The 15,165-nt window shown below is 42.7% G+C and overlaps 1 protein-coding gene across 1 annotated transcript in view; it reads left to right on the plus strand.

Annotated features, from left to right (window-relative positions):
• DARS1 (aspartyl-tRNA synthetase 1) overlaps positions 1-15,165 on the plus strand; it is a 177,075-nt gene that overhangs the window by 72,391 nt on the left and 89,519 nt on the right. Inside the window, exons 5-6 of the mRNA XM_077447770.1 lie at positions 3,114-3,206; positions 8,831-8,933. Of these exons, the coding sequence (XP_077303896.1) occupies positions 3,114-3,206; positions 8,831-8,933 (196 nt within the window). The remainder of the gene's footprint in view (positions 1-3,113; positions 3,207-8,830; positions 8,934-15,165) is intronic.

Here is a 15,165-nt window from a genome sequence, read left to right on the forward strand (position 1 = left end):
GCTTTCACACTGGAGCGGTGCGCTTGCAGGGCGTTAGAAAAAGTGCTGCAAGCAGCTTCTTTGGGGCGATTTGGGAGCGTTGTATACACCACTCCTAAAACACCCTGGCCCATTGAGATGAATGGGCAGTCCTGCCAAAATGCCTGCAAAGCAATTCAGCAGCGGCGCTTTGCAGCGCTATTAACCCATTCGGCCACTAGCGGGGGTTAAAAACGTCAGTAAATTGCTGCTAAACCTAGCAGCACTTTACACCCTTACTGCCCCAGTGTAAATAGTAGCCTAAGTGTAAAACAAATGTTAATTACTAAGTTTTGAAACTTTGACATGTGTTCGCTTATATACATAACTGTACATATCATCACAACTATTTTGTGCATCCAGGTGGATTACACAGTACCTTTTTTTTCAGGACAAATTGGACTTTCTTTTGGTGGTAAATGGTAATGGATATATCGAGATTTTTTTTTTATTTTTATCAAAATTGTAAAAAAAATAAAAATATTTATCTAGCTGTATTTTTCTTGTTGGTACCATAACCTAACTCCAAAGAACAGCCCAAAATAAATTCTCCTTCTCCAGATGATCGCAGCAATACCACATATGTGTATGTTATTTGTACCAGTAGTACAGCCCAGAAACATTCTATGCATTAAGGTGGAAAAACATCTCACACTGCCGGCGCCCCCAGTCCCCCCGTTTTACTTACCTGACCCCTTGAAAATCCCGTGCTCGCCCCCGCCGTCCTCTTTGCCACTCAGCCTGGCCACTGATTGGCTGGAGTGGATGGGTTGAAAGCAGCGCAGCCATTGACTCGCGCTGCTGTCAATCACATCCAATGACGCAACGCGCCGGGGGGGGGGGGGCGTGTGATACAGCGAGCGGCTATAGCCGCCGGCTGTATCACGGGAGCGCGCCCGCAGGTGCTTCTCACCATGCGAGGGAGCTCACATGAACGTGAGAAGTACCTGCGGGAAGAAGCAGAGACAGCCGCCAAGGGACCCCAGATGAGCAGGTTCGAGGCCACTCTGTGCAAAACGAGCTGCACAGTGGAGGTAAGTATGATATATGTTTGTAATTTAAAAAAAATAAAAATTTTTACTTTACAATCCCTTTAAAGAAAACATCTTGTCCAAAATATACTGACCCTAAACACTAACCCTGGCACTGACTTAGATCAAAACTTGATCTAGGTTATTTGCCTTATTTTTTATTGTTATTATTTATTTTTTATTTATTTTTTATTTTTACTTTTATTTTTTCTGTAAAGAGAGAGAAAGATGCTATGTATTTTTTCCCTCCATTCACAGAGAAAGAAACACAAGGGGCGAGCGTCACAGTGACTGATCACTGTGGTATCCACTTTTTTTTTTTTTTTGTTTGGAATCCAGTTGGCAAACCTTTGTCATGACAATTCGACAGGACCCGGCCCGGCTGCTGCTGAATTTTGCTTTTCTATTGCCGCTCAGCATTTAGCCTGTGTGTAAAACGTTCTATACTGCTAGCCAGTAACTCTTCTGATGAAAGGGGATTTTTTTCATAAGCCCAAAACTTGTTGTGTTTTTTTGTATAAGTTAATAAATTCATTTGGACTCGGTTCTCCATCGTTTTCTGGTAACCCATGGGGGTAGCCTTGACTGTTGTGAGCAGCCTAACTTAAGTGAGTGAACTCTCTAGGGCTGTAACTAACGATTATTTTCATAATCGATTAGTTGGCCGATTATTGTTTTGATTAATCAGTTAATAACCTTAAAAAAAAATGGTAATTTTGCTGCGATTTGTATTTTTACATATTTTTTTGGCCAATTTGTTGTTGGGCAGTTTAAAAAAAAAAAAAAAAAATTGCCGCAAAAACGCATTATTACATTGCTTTTCGACAGCTTCTCCATTTAAGTATATTAAACCAAAAAACGAAATATTACCGTTTTGCGTAAAAAAAAAAGTCCTTGTGTTTTCCAAATACGCAGCAGCTGAAAAAAATCATGGATGTGAACGTGTCTCATAGGAAACCATAACAAACCCTAAGGCCCCATTCACACCTGAGCGTTTTGTAGCTTGAAGCCTGAAGCTATAAAACGCTAGAGGGGAAAAAAATCTTATTCTTAATGGAGATGGTTCACATCTCCACTCCATGTCGCCTGAAGCCGAACGCCTGAAGCTCAAACAAGTTTCAGACCCTTTTTTGTCGCTCGAATCAAGCAGATTTGGGCGTTTTTCTTCTTTTTACATTGGTGACCTTTTGCCCTGCATAAAATCGCAGCAAAACGCGTAAAAATGCAGCGAAATCGCTGAAAAAAAGCCGCAAAATCGTGGTAAATTTGCGCGATTTTCTGCAGCCTTAGGTGTGAATTGAGCCTTATAAGGAAAACAAAGGCGTGACCCAGGCCTGAGATGTTTAGTAACATAATGGGGTTAAAAAAAACTAAAATGATTACAAAAAGAGAAAATAATCGCTACTGTAAAGAGTTCACTTTTTACTATGGGACAGGGAAAGTAATATTTACCGTAGCGATTTGCTATTTTTGTACTATAAAGGTAAATATAAACAAATTTTTTTATTTTTTTTTAACCCCATTATGTTAGTGGCCGATTAATCGATTATGAAAATGGTAATCGATTAATTTCATAATCGATTAGTTGTGGATTAATCGATTAGTTGTTTCAGCCCTAGTTCTCTCACTATTTTGTATGAGCAAGAACTTGAAGTCAAATTCCCAGCGCGTCTTGGTTGCTTTTTCAAAGGAAAGATTGTTGTCATCTGATAACAAAAGGCGTTTGATCCAGAGACTTTCCTGACATGATCACTGGCAATGCAAGTATTGAAAATGGCATTTAAAATAACATTTGCATATGAAAAGGATATGGAAGCATATACTGCATAATGCTGCAGGGCTCCAGCTCAATGTACACAATACAAATTTTACTTTGTCATTATATCTGAGGCCTACTAAAAAATAATAGCAAATATCATAGATTTAAACTGTGCTTTGCAGGGGGCTGACAGGTACACTTTGCAGCATGATATTATACTGAGGTACTCCGCATTTAGATTCGTTTTCACAGTGTGTTCTCCTCTGTCGCCCCGCTAGTATAACATAGTGAATCTTCTTTTTCAGAGAGGGCTCTGGTGAGAGTAAAAGACCTGACCATCCAAAAAGCAGATGAAGTTGTATGGGTTCGTGCCAGGGTCCACACCAGCCGAGCAAAGGGTAAGTGCCAATTTTCTTAAAGTGGTTGTATAGTCTTTTTATGAACTTTTACCTACAGGTAAGCCTATAATAAGGCTTACCTGTAGGTAAAAAAAAAATATCTCCTAAACCTGTAATGTTTAGGAGATATTCCCCCTCGCAATGAGCCGCCACCTGGGGCACAGGGGATTCTTGGCTGAAAGTCCAGCAGATGCCAGACCCTGCCAGAAAGAAATCTCCCGCGCGCACACACGGGAGTGACGTCATCGTGGCTCCGGCCACTCACAGCGCCGGAGCAGCGATACCTGTAAGACACACCAAGGGAACATGTGGCCTCCCTCTGCGTGGATCGGGTGAGATGTCGGGGCCTAGTTCTAAGGTAAGTATTTCATAATGAGCTAGTATGCGGTGCGTACTAGCTCATCATGCCTTTTGTCTTACAGGTCTGGAAAAAAAAAATGTCAGCGAGTCTACTCCCACTTTAATGCATAGTGGAATCCTGAATAAGGAAAGAGAAGGTCGGCACTCAGGATGACATCCCAAGTAGTATTCCTATATTAAATGCATGTAAAATAGCCTACGCGTTTCGGACGTTGGTTGTTATGGCAATGACTAAGCCATGACTGACTAAGGACTAACATCCGAAACCCATAGGCTGTTTTACAGCTCTGTACATGTATTTACCAAAGTAATACTATTTGGGATGTCATCCTAAATGCCAACCATCTCTTTCCTTATTCTGGTACGTTGGAGGTATCACCAGCCTCAAGGTCTGAGGACTGGGCGGAGCTTTTATGTGGGAAGGTTGCAGCATCTATACACTTGTTTTCCATAATGGAATCCTGTCCACGGAAACAAAGTACAAAAAAATAATAATGCTCTCTGCACTTTTGCTGGGAATTTTCATCCATTGGCAAAATCTTTTAAAAAAGCCTAGTCCACCTGAAGCCGATCTTTAGGGTTTCGGTTACATTTGGTTGCTTAGATCTGAATGCATTCTCAGGCTTTGGGTTATGCTAAGCTAAGCAGAAAAGACTTGCTCTTGTGTTGTACAGTCTACACCCCTTGTTCACAGAAGATGGTGCAAACTTCTGATCTCCCGGGTTTTGTAGTCCTGTGATTTGGTACTACTATCAGTTTATCCTACAGCATTCATAAAGATCAGCACTGGGCAGCAGAACGGTTTTAAAGTCCACTATGAACAGAACTGTTCCTTGTGCACAAGAGATGCTCGAGTTGGTTGCATTGCTTGTTTACTAAAGGTTTTGATTAGCTGGCATTATGCTGGGAATAAAAACGGGTAGAGAGGCAGGATTTTTAATGCAGAAGAGACATGCTTTGTCTCTTCTGCATTGAATCATCTTACCTGCCTTGTCCGCCCTTGTGCAGTAAGGGCCAAGCTCAATCTGGAGCTCCTGCATGCATGCTAGTGACATCATTTCTGCCTGGCCAATGACGGTGGCTGGAGTTTGAGACCCTGGAGCCAGCCATCTGAAGAGGTCAGTGGCCAGCAGGGATTTCCGGGGAGGGCACATCACTGGATTCAAGGTGAGTATAGTTCCACTTGAGAGCTCAAACACCCTCAAACGGACCCATTTTTGGAATTAATGGAAATGAAATAACATGCTGGTTAAAAAGTGATTAAACCATCGAGTTTGGTGATGGTGCACTAGATGCAGCACATCGCTAATATAAAGACCATTACCAGAGAGAGGGGATGGTTGAGGGTTAATGTGCTGGATAATGGAGATGAAGGAGTTGGTATACAGATCACATAGAGACAGGATTAAGATGAGATGTATAGGAGCGGAGAGGAGGGGGAAGAGCCTACGATATTTTAAAATACATCATCATGAATCTACTGCAGCTGATTCCTTCATGAAGGTGTAGGCTCTTAGATTGGTCATCACAGCAAACGCACAATGTACAGAGCCGTTATAAATGGCTCTGTACATTGTGCCTGTGATCCAAGCTGTCTATTGACAGTTCAGATCAGTTATTCATGGGTGAGCGCTGGATGACTGACCGTGTGTTTTTTTGGATTGAGGTTTATAAATGGCACCCAGAAACATCGCCAACTCTCAGCCGTTTTTAGAATACGGTGGTAAGGAGGTGGTTAAATTTATTTTTAATTTTTTGTGGCTTGTTACTCCCTGATAAAATAAAACAACCATAAACCATATGCTTAAAGATTTTTATCACTCTGTGCTGTGGTGTTTCTGTTTTCTTACTAAAATCCTGGACCCAGCAGCCATAGTCTCCATCCCTGGGTGTGCTTGGCTGCTCTGCAGGCGTGGTACACATTTCCCAAATGTCATGTTATTTTAGTGCAGCAAAATAAACATTCCTTGACTGTACCAGCCCCGGGATCCATTGTCATGGAAAGGGTATAGGCCATTAGTGATTGTCAGGAGTGCTGAGTGACTGAAAACAAACACTGGCATACAGAGAGAGGAGGATTGCCGTATTCCCTGTACATTCACTATACATTGGAGGGATGAAAGAGAATCACTATTTACAGAGGATATAGAAGAATCACTCCTCTTTTAAAATAATCATATTTTGTTGCTTTGCAGCCTGAAATTAAGACAGACGCAGTTTTTGTTTTATCTAGCTGTAATTACTAGTGTAACTTATAACATCCAAGTGAAAGATATCTGACCAAAATTTCAGAAAAAAAAAAAAAAACTGAATTGTCTAATTGGAAAAAGTATCTCGCCCCCCTTATGTTAGTATTTTGTTGAACCACCTTTTGCTTTAGTTACAGCCTTTAGTCCATTGGGATTCGGCTCTACTAACTTTGCACTTTTAATCTAGACTTTGCAATATTTGCCCACTCTTTGCAGAACTGCTCACGTTCAGTTAAATTTGATGGTGACCATTTGTGGACTGCAGTCATCAAGTCATTCCACAGATTTTCAATGGGGTTTAAGTCTGGGCTCTGACTAGGCCATGCAAGGACATTCACCTTTTTCTCCTTCAGCCACTGCCAGAACACTCCGATCAGCTCTCTCTGCCATTGGCTGGTCTGGTCAGCTTCTGTCAAACCACCTGGCTTACACACAGACCGAATTACGGACGTTTTTTATTAAATGTGGGCTGGCATTCGGCTTATGTGTATGGGGCTTAACCGGTTCCCGACCAGCGCACGCCGATGTACGTTGGCAGCATGGCACGGGCAGGCAAATGGGCGTACATGTACGTCCCTTTAAATTTGCCGCCCTGCCATCGCGAGCGTCGGGACCCCGTGAGTCCGGTCGCGGGTCCCGCGGACTCGATCGCCACGGGCATACCCGCAATCGTCCCATGGGGCGGCTGAACGAGGAAATGCCGTTGTAAACAGCATCTCCCCGTTCTGCCTAGCAACTAGTGACGCTGATCTCTGCTCCATGTGATTGGAGCAGAGATCAGTGTTCGCTTAATTAAAGCCCAGCCCCCAACAGTTAGTAACACACCCCTAAGAACACTTAACCCCTACACTGCCACCCACTGGTTAACCCCTTCACTGCCAGTGTCATTTGCACAGAAATCACTGCATTTATATAGCAGTGATTGCTGTATAAATGACAATGGTCCCAAAAATGTGTCAAAAATGTCCGATGTGTCCGCCATAATGTCGCAGTCACAATAAAAATCGCTGATCGCCACCATTACTAGTAAAAAAAAATTTTTTATAAAAATGCCATAAAACTATCCCCTATTTTGTAAACGCTATAACTTTTGCGCAAACCAATTAATAATCGCTTATTGCCATTTTTTTTTTTTTTTTTTACCAAAAATATGTAGAAGAATACATATCGGCCTAAACTGAGGGAAAAACAGTTTTTTATATATTTTTAGGGGATATTTATTATAACAAAAAATAAAAAATAATGCCTTTTTTTCAAAATTGTCGCTCTATTTTTGTTTATAGCGCAAAAAATTAAAAACGCAGGGATGATCAAATACCACCAAAAAAAGGCTCTATTTGTGGGAAAAAAGGACGTAAATTTTGTTTGGGAGCCACATCGCATGTCCGCGCAATTGTCAGTTAAAGCGACGCCGTGCCGAATCGCAAAAAGTGGTCTGGTCTTTGACCAGCAAAATGGTCCGGGCTGAAGTGGTTAAGGAAGTGGAGTAGTTGTGTTTACCATAACTTGCCCTGTCCTGTGCTGGTAGATTTCTTTATCATTTTTAAACTAGATGTGAACACTGTTTGTTCTAACAAAGGGTTAAAGCACATATGCTGTGGGTGTTAAATTGTATGTTGATGCACTTTTAATCACGTCAGCTCTGCAAAAATTTACCCCCTTCTTTGACCTGGCCATTTTTTGTGATACGGCACTGCGTCTCTTTATCTGACAGTTGCGCGGTCGTGCAATGTCCTTTTTTTCCCCCACAAATAGAGCTTTGTTTTGGTGGTATTTGATCATCTCTGTGGTTTTTATTTTTTGCGCTATAACCAAAATAAAGCGTCAATTTTCTTTTTGCTACAATAAATAACCCAAATTTAAAAAATTGCATCAGTTTAGGCCGATATATATTCTTCTTCATATTTTTGGTTAAAAAAAAATCACAATAAGCGAATATTGATTGGTCTGCCCAAAAGTTATAGCATCTACAAAATAGGGGATAGATTTATGTCATTGTTATTATTATTATTATTATTATTATTTTTTACTAGTAATGGCGGTGATCAGCGATTTTTTTTTTTTGACTGCGACATTGCGGCAGACAGATCGTACACTTTTGACACGTTTTTGGGACTATTGACACTTATACAGCGATCAGAGCTAAAAAATAGCCAGTGATTATTGTATAAATGTCATTGGCAGGGAAGGGGTTAACACTAGGGGGCGATCAAGGGCTTAACTGTGTTCCCTGGGAGTGTTCTAACTGTGGGGGGTGGGACTGACTAGGGGAGGAGGCCGATCAGTGTTTCTACTTAATAGGAGCACACGATCTGTCTCCTCTCCCCTGAGAGAACCGGGATTTGTGTGTTTACACACACAGATCCCGGTTCTCACTCTGTCATGAGTGATTGCGGGTGCCCGCCAGTCATCGAGCCCACCGGGGACATGCTGCGGTCATCTTAAAGAGCCGACATACAGCTATGGCGGGTTGCGCAGGGGAGCCAACCTGCCGCAATATAACTGCGGCGGCTGGTCAGGAAAGTAAAGCTGGCCCTCAAGTCTGTCACCCCCTTGCAAGGTGGTCTAAAAAATATAGGCCGACTAAAGAGTTCTATGTATAAACCTTCTAGGCAGCTTTGCACGGCACAATCCCCCAGAGCAAGGCAAGGTGAAAATCCTATGGTGTCAGTTCACATGCACTATTGCACGTGAACAGGAATATATTGGCATGGCCAGGTGACAATGGAAAAAGGAAGCTCTGAATAGGAAATAATAAAAAAAAAATAATCAAATGCACGCAGTTGTTATTTTTATCTGTTTTAGGAAAAAAACAAAAAGGCTTAAAAATATGTAAATCCCAAACCGATAACGGATATGTATATATAAGCCTTAAAGCAAGCCAAGCGACAATCCTTTTCCAGAACAGCAACAATAATCTATTTTGTATTTGTTTGCATTTTTCCCTGCTGCTGGTTTGTTGTGTTAGAGCGATCAACAAGTGCACAATGCACCTGTACCGTTTCCTCTCCACAGGAAAGCAGTGTTTTCTGGTCCTGCGTCAGCAGCAGTTCAACGTCCAGGCTCTGGTGGCTGTGGGAGACCAGGCGAGCAAGCAGATGGTTAAGTTCGCTGCCAAGTAAGTAAGCAATTATATCCTGTTGTCACATGAAACAATGGTGGGAACCCAGTCTGTATGGGCTGGGACCGTTTTTCACACATTCTCATCAATGCTTCGTTTGTTTAAGATGGAGAAGAAAGCGGAGTTTGGCGGGTTGGGGTGGGTTGCTCTGCACTTATTTAAAAATTGTCACTTCACTATTGCTCTTAATACATTGCACTCACAATGAATCCCTGACCCGAAATCTATTGGAATCCGCTGAAGCAGCAGTCCATCCTGCCACTGGCCACGTTGCTTTCAGATCGCATAACAAAGGCTTTGGCAAGACTGGCAGGATTGAGGACCCCGGAGGGTTTTGTGTGTATGCAGATAGGATAGGTTTCTGCAACTCGCCTAGAACTTGGAGGATATTCAGTGTAAGGGAGCTCAGAGCGCAGAGGATGAGGTCTTCAGATTTACAGATAAAAGGAATAAGAAAACAAGCCATTCCGAAAAAGAAAAGACTTGAACAAGGTTTCTCTGTGTAATGAGCATTCTCTTTCAGATGAGGTATCAGCTAGACTACAATGATGAATACATACATTTTAAACCTCATTCCAGCTAAAACTTTATTTTGTTTTGGGTAACGTAAGGAACGGGTTTGAATTTCCTACAGGTTTTTATCTCTGTTTGCGACTCCATTTAGGATTTTTCCTCTCACTTCCTGTCTCTGTGACACAGATGTTATTGGGATAAGACGCCCCGAGATCATCTAAAGCTTGACAGAGAATTTGAGCTTTCCACACTCTGGTGCAACGGTGTGGAAAACGAGGTTTATCGTTGATAAATGTGAAGTTGTGCACTTGGGAGCTAAGACTATGCATACATCATACATACTAGGAGGCGAACAGCCAGGAGAATCCATGGGGGAGAAGGATCTGGGGGTTTTGCTAGATCATAAGCTCAATGACAGCATGCAATGGCAATCTGCTTTTTCCTAAGTGAGCAAAGTCCTTTCTTGTATCAACCACTTGCCCTCCGGCTCACGCCGATATACGTCAGCAAAGTGGCACGTGTGCTTAAAGTGGAAGTAGACTCCCCTATCGTTTTCAGCCAAGGAAGCTGCCATCTTTGCCTCTGTTTAATCTTCAACTGCTATGGTGCTGCACATGTGATTCGTTATGACACCAGCCATTGGATGGTTTGATAGTTTGGCTGAGAGCACAGCCAAACATTCCTGGCATGCTTTTTTTTTTTTTACTGTTTAAATCCATGGGTTTACTTCCACTTTAAAACAACGTACCCGTACATCCCTGTGCCATCGGCAGCTGGCATGTGTGCCGCCGGAGCGTGTTCTTGGTGTTGCCTATGTAAACAAGGCATTTCCCTGTTCTGCCTAGCAACATCGCAGGGATCTACTGCTCCCAGTAATCATGAGCAGTGATCTCTGTCATGTTCTAGTGAGCCCATCCCCCCTACAGTTAGAACACGCCCAGTGAACATACTTAACCCGTAGATCGCCCCCTAGTGTTTAACCCCTTCCCTGCCAATGATCTTTACACAGTAATCAGTGCATTTTTATAGCACCGACCATTGTATAAATGCGATTGGTGCTATAAAAATGCACTGATTACTGTGTAAATATCACTGGCAGGGAAGGGGTTAAAGTGTCAAAAGTGTCCAATCTGTCCGCCGCAATGTCGCAGTCATGATAAAAATCAGATCACAGATCGCCGCCATTACTAATAATAAAAGGAAAAATTAAAATGCCATAAATCTATCCCCTATTTGTAGACTCGATAACTTTTGCGCAAACCAATCAATATTGCTTATTGATTTTTTTTTTTTATTGTGATTATTTATTTTTATTTTTTACCAAAAATATGTAGAAGAATACATATTATCCTAAACTGAGGAAGACATTTAGTTTTTTTTATATATATATTTTTTGGGGATATTTATGGCAGCAAAAATTTAAAAAATTGCTTTTTTTTCTCCAAAATGTTAGTTCTCTTTGTTTATAGAGCAAAAAATAACCGCAGAGGTGATCAAATACCACCAAAAGAAAGCTCTATTTGTGGGGGGGAAAAAAAAGGACAGTTTTGTTAGGGTACAATGTCGCACGGCTGGGCAATTGTCAGTTAAAGTCACACAGTGCCGTATCGCAAAAAGGGCTTGGTCAGGAAGGGGGTAAATTCTTTTGAGGCTGAAGTGGTTAAGAGAGGTAAAGACTCCAGAAAGAGAGAGATATCATTTTGCCTCTGTACAAATCTATGTAAGACCTCATCTGGAATATGCAGTTCAGTTTTGGGCACCAGTTCTCAAAAAGGATATCGGGGACTGGAGAAAGTGCAGAGAAGGGCAACCAAACCGATAAGAGGCATGGAGGATCTCGGCTATGAGGAAAGATTAGAGGAACTGAATCTATTCCCTCTTGAGAAGAGGAGATAAAGCGGGGATTTGATCAACATGTACATCTACATAAGTGGTCCATATTGTGAACTTGCTGTTGAGTTACTCACTTTAAGGTCATCACCGAGGACAAGGCGGCACTCTTTACGTCTAGAGGAAGAGATATTTCAAAGTTTTCTTCACAGTAAGAGCTGTGAAAATAGACTCCCTCCAGAGGTGGTTCTGGCCAGCTCAGTAGATTGCTTTAAGAAAGGTCTGGATTCTTTCCTAGATACACGTGATATAACCGGATACTAACACTTAGGCCCCTTTCACACTAACGTCCCGTTCAGGCCCGCCTGTCAGTTTTTCAGGCGGACCTGAACGGGTGCTCCATAGAGCTCTATGGAGCGTCGGATGTCAGCGGTGACATGTCCGCTGACATCCGACCCGCTCCGATCCGAAAAAGTGTGACGGAGGAAAAAGCTATTTTTCCATCCGTCTGCGGATCGGATCGGATGACGACGGGCACTGCGGTCCGTCGTCATCCGATCTCCCATAGGGGAGAGCGGCGCTGTGACAGGTCCGTCCCTGCACAGTGTGCAGAGACAGACCTGTCATCTCCCTGCTCAGCGGGGATCGGCGGAGTGATCCCCGCTGAGCAAACGGATATCCACGGGGCGGATCAGAACTGATCCGCCCCGTGTGAAAGGACCCTTATAGGTAAAATTGATCCAGGGAATATCCAGCTGCCTCTCGGGGGATCAGGAAGGATATTTTTCCCCTGCTGGAGCAAATTGGAATAAGTGATGCTTTATTGGGTTTTTTTTTCTTCTTTGCCTTCCACAAGATCAACTTGGGTATATTATTATTATTCAGGATTTATATAGCGCCAACAGTTTACGCAGCACTTTACAATATAAAAAGGGAGACATTGCAGTTCTAATACAATAGAATACAAGAGGATTAAGAGGGCCCTGCTCAGAAGAACATACAATCTACTAGTAGGATTGCATTGTATATGTAAGATTGTATACAGATTTATTTCCCCTTCTCTTGGTTGGGCTAGGTGGACTTGTGTATTTTTTCAATCTGACTAACTATGCTAAATAAAATTATTATTTTTGCATTCTGTGTGTCTGTTGGAGAGATTTCCACTGACTCACTGTCCCCCGTGACTCTTTATCAAGTGGAGACAGAGACTGTAATATATAAGTCTGACAGAGGTTTTCTTTATACTTGCCATGCCATCCAAAGAAATTTAGCTTGAACTTAAACTTCAAACTGTAATTTAGTCGACTTTGCATCTTCTTCTCCATGGGCCTATCTGGCAGTGCATAAGACCTGAAATTCCTCAGCAAACAGATCTCCCCCCACTCCCTCCCCGGTCTGTGACTGGACAGTGAAAGGAGAAGCAGCACACTGAACTCCTCTCTGTCACTCTGCTCCCTACTCTAATCACTATCCTACTTGTATTAAAGTACACCTGATTGGATCCTTGTGCTGCTTTCCCATAACCCACCACAGTGATTCTCCACCGCAAGCTCAATAAATACCCTTACCAGAATGATTTGATCCTATAGTTAAGAGAAGTCAATATAATACCCGCTTATGTATAAGGGATCCCCTGTGGCACCATATAACATATCTCATATTCATGCCTCTAATAGATATCCTCTGATGCTCCAGGATTTTTATAGAAAGAAAGCCAAGGATACTTCATAGTGTAAAACGTTTTTACTTAAAATGTCCCAAATCCTTACAGGCATAAACCAAATAATGCTTTCAATCTGTAAAAATCAGTCTCGGGAATCAAGCGGCCCACTTCAGGTGTGTGATGACGTCACAAATGTCGGCTCCGCCCTACATGTTTTGCCACTTATGACGTCTTCTGGGTAGTGGAAGTGTCCCATCTGACAGTTTTTCACTTGTTTATCAAGCGCAGCACTCATTTTACTTGTATATTTACTAATATATATCTATTGGTATGATTGGCAGCTAGTGGTTTATAATTCCTTGGAGATTGGCATGTAATCATTTTTCCCCTACCCCAGTCTGAGCTTTGTTGTTTGAGGGCTCAGTACTTGCACTGCTTTGCAGTTTCTGAATGCATGCAACGTGATGGAGAGCGTGCCTCTCCACCTCATCCAATCAGAGAATGCTTTACATTTATTCAGAAAGTGAAAGTATTTTCTGAATGGTGCCCGTTCCAACCAGCCAACCTCCTGTGTTCAGAGTGCAGCAGGCTAGGGGGTGAGCATTGGACCCAGAAGCAAGTGGAGATCACTGGAGTAGCTGTGTCTACTTTGATGATTTCCAACTTCCAGGGACCACAGGTGTGATGTAAACATAGTTGCATGTACAGTGGGACAAAAAAGTATTTAGTCAGCCACCAATTGTGCAAGTTCTCCCAGAGAGAGGCCTGTAATTGTCATCATAGGTATTCCTCAACTATGAGAGACAAAATGTGGAAACAAATCCAGACAATCACATCTGATTTTTTTTTTTTTTTTTAAAGAATTTAGTTGCAAATTATGGTGGAAAATAAGTATTTGGTCACCTACAAACAAGCAAGATTTCTGTATCTTCTTCTTTAAGAGGCTCCTCTGTCCTCCACTCATTACCTGTATTAATGGCACCTGTTTGAACTTGTTATCAGTATAAAAGACACCTGTCCACAACCTCAAACAGTCACACTCCAAACTCCACTATGGTGAAGACCAAAGAGCTGTCGAAGGACACCAGAAACAAAATTGTAGACCTGCGCCAGGCTGGGAAGACTGAATCTGCAATACCCAAGCAGCTTGGTGTGAAGAAAGCAATAATTAGAAAATGGAAGACATACAAGACCACTGATAATCTCCTCGATCTGGGGCTCCACGCAAGATCTCGCCCTGTGGGGTCATAATGATCACAAGAACGGTGAGCAAAAATCCCAGAACCACACAGGGGGGCCTAGTGAATGACCTTCTGAGAGCTGGGACCAACGTAACAAAGGCTACTATCAGTAACGCACTACACCGCCAGGGACTCAGATCCTGCAGTGCCAGACGTGTCCCCCTGCTTAAGCCAGTACATGTCCGGGCTGTCTGAGGTTTGCTAGAGAGCATTTGGATGATTCAGAAGAGAATTGACGGAATGACATATGGTCAGATGAAACCAAAGTATTACAGTTTGGTAGAAACACAACTCGTCTTTGCAGGAGAGAGAATGCAGAGTTGCAACCAAAGAACACCATACCTACTGTGAAGCATGGGGGTGGCAAAATCATGCTTTGGGGCTGTTTCTCTGCAAAGGGAACAGGACGACTAATCCATGAATCCATGTACATAAAAGAATGAATGGGACCATGTATCGTGAGATTTTGAGTGCAAACCTCCTCCCATCAGCAAGGGCATTGAAAATGAAACGTGGCTGGGTCTTTCAGCATGACCATGATCCCAAACACACCGCCCGGGCAACGAAGGAGTGACTTCCTAAGAAGCATTTCAAGGTGCTGGAGTGGCCTAGCCAGTCTCCAGATCTCAACCCCATAGAAAACCTTTGGATGGAGTTGAAAGTCCGTGTTGCCCAGCGACAGCCCCAAAACATCACTTGTAGAGGAGATCTGCATGGAGGACATGGAGGCCAACGGACCAGCAACAGTGTATGACAACCTTGTGAAGACTAATGCCGCATACACACGATCGGAATTCTCATCGGAAAACGCTCTGATGGTTTTCCTGACGGAATTCGGCTCAAGCTGTCTTGCCTACACACGGTCACGTCAAATTCCGATCATTTATGACGCGGTGACCTACAACACGTACGACGTGACTAGAAAAAGGAAGTTCAATAGCCAGTAGCCAATAGCTTCCGTCTCGTAGTTGAATCTGAGCAT

Source organism: Lithobates pipiens, unplaced genomic scaffold (assembly GCF_037356315.1).
Source record: "Lithobates pipiens isolate NorthernLeopardFrog02 unplaced genomic scaffold, aLitPip1_a1.2 Scaffold_22, whole genome shotgun sequence".
NCBI lineage: Eukaryota > Metazoa > Chordata > Amphibia > Anura > Ranidae > Lithobates > Lithobates pipiens.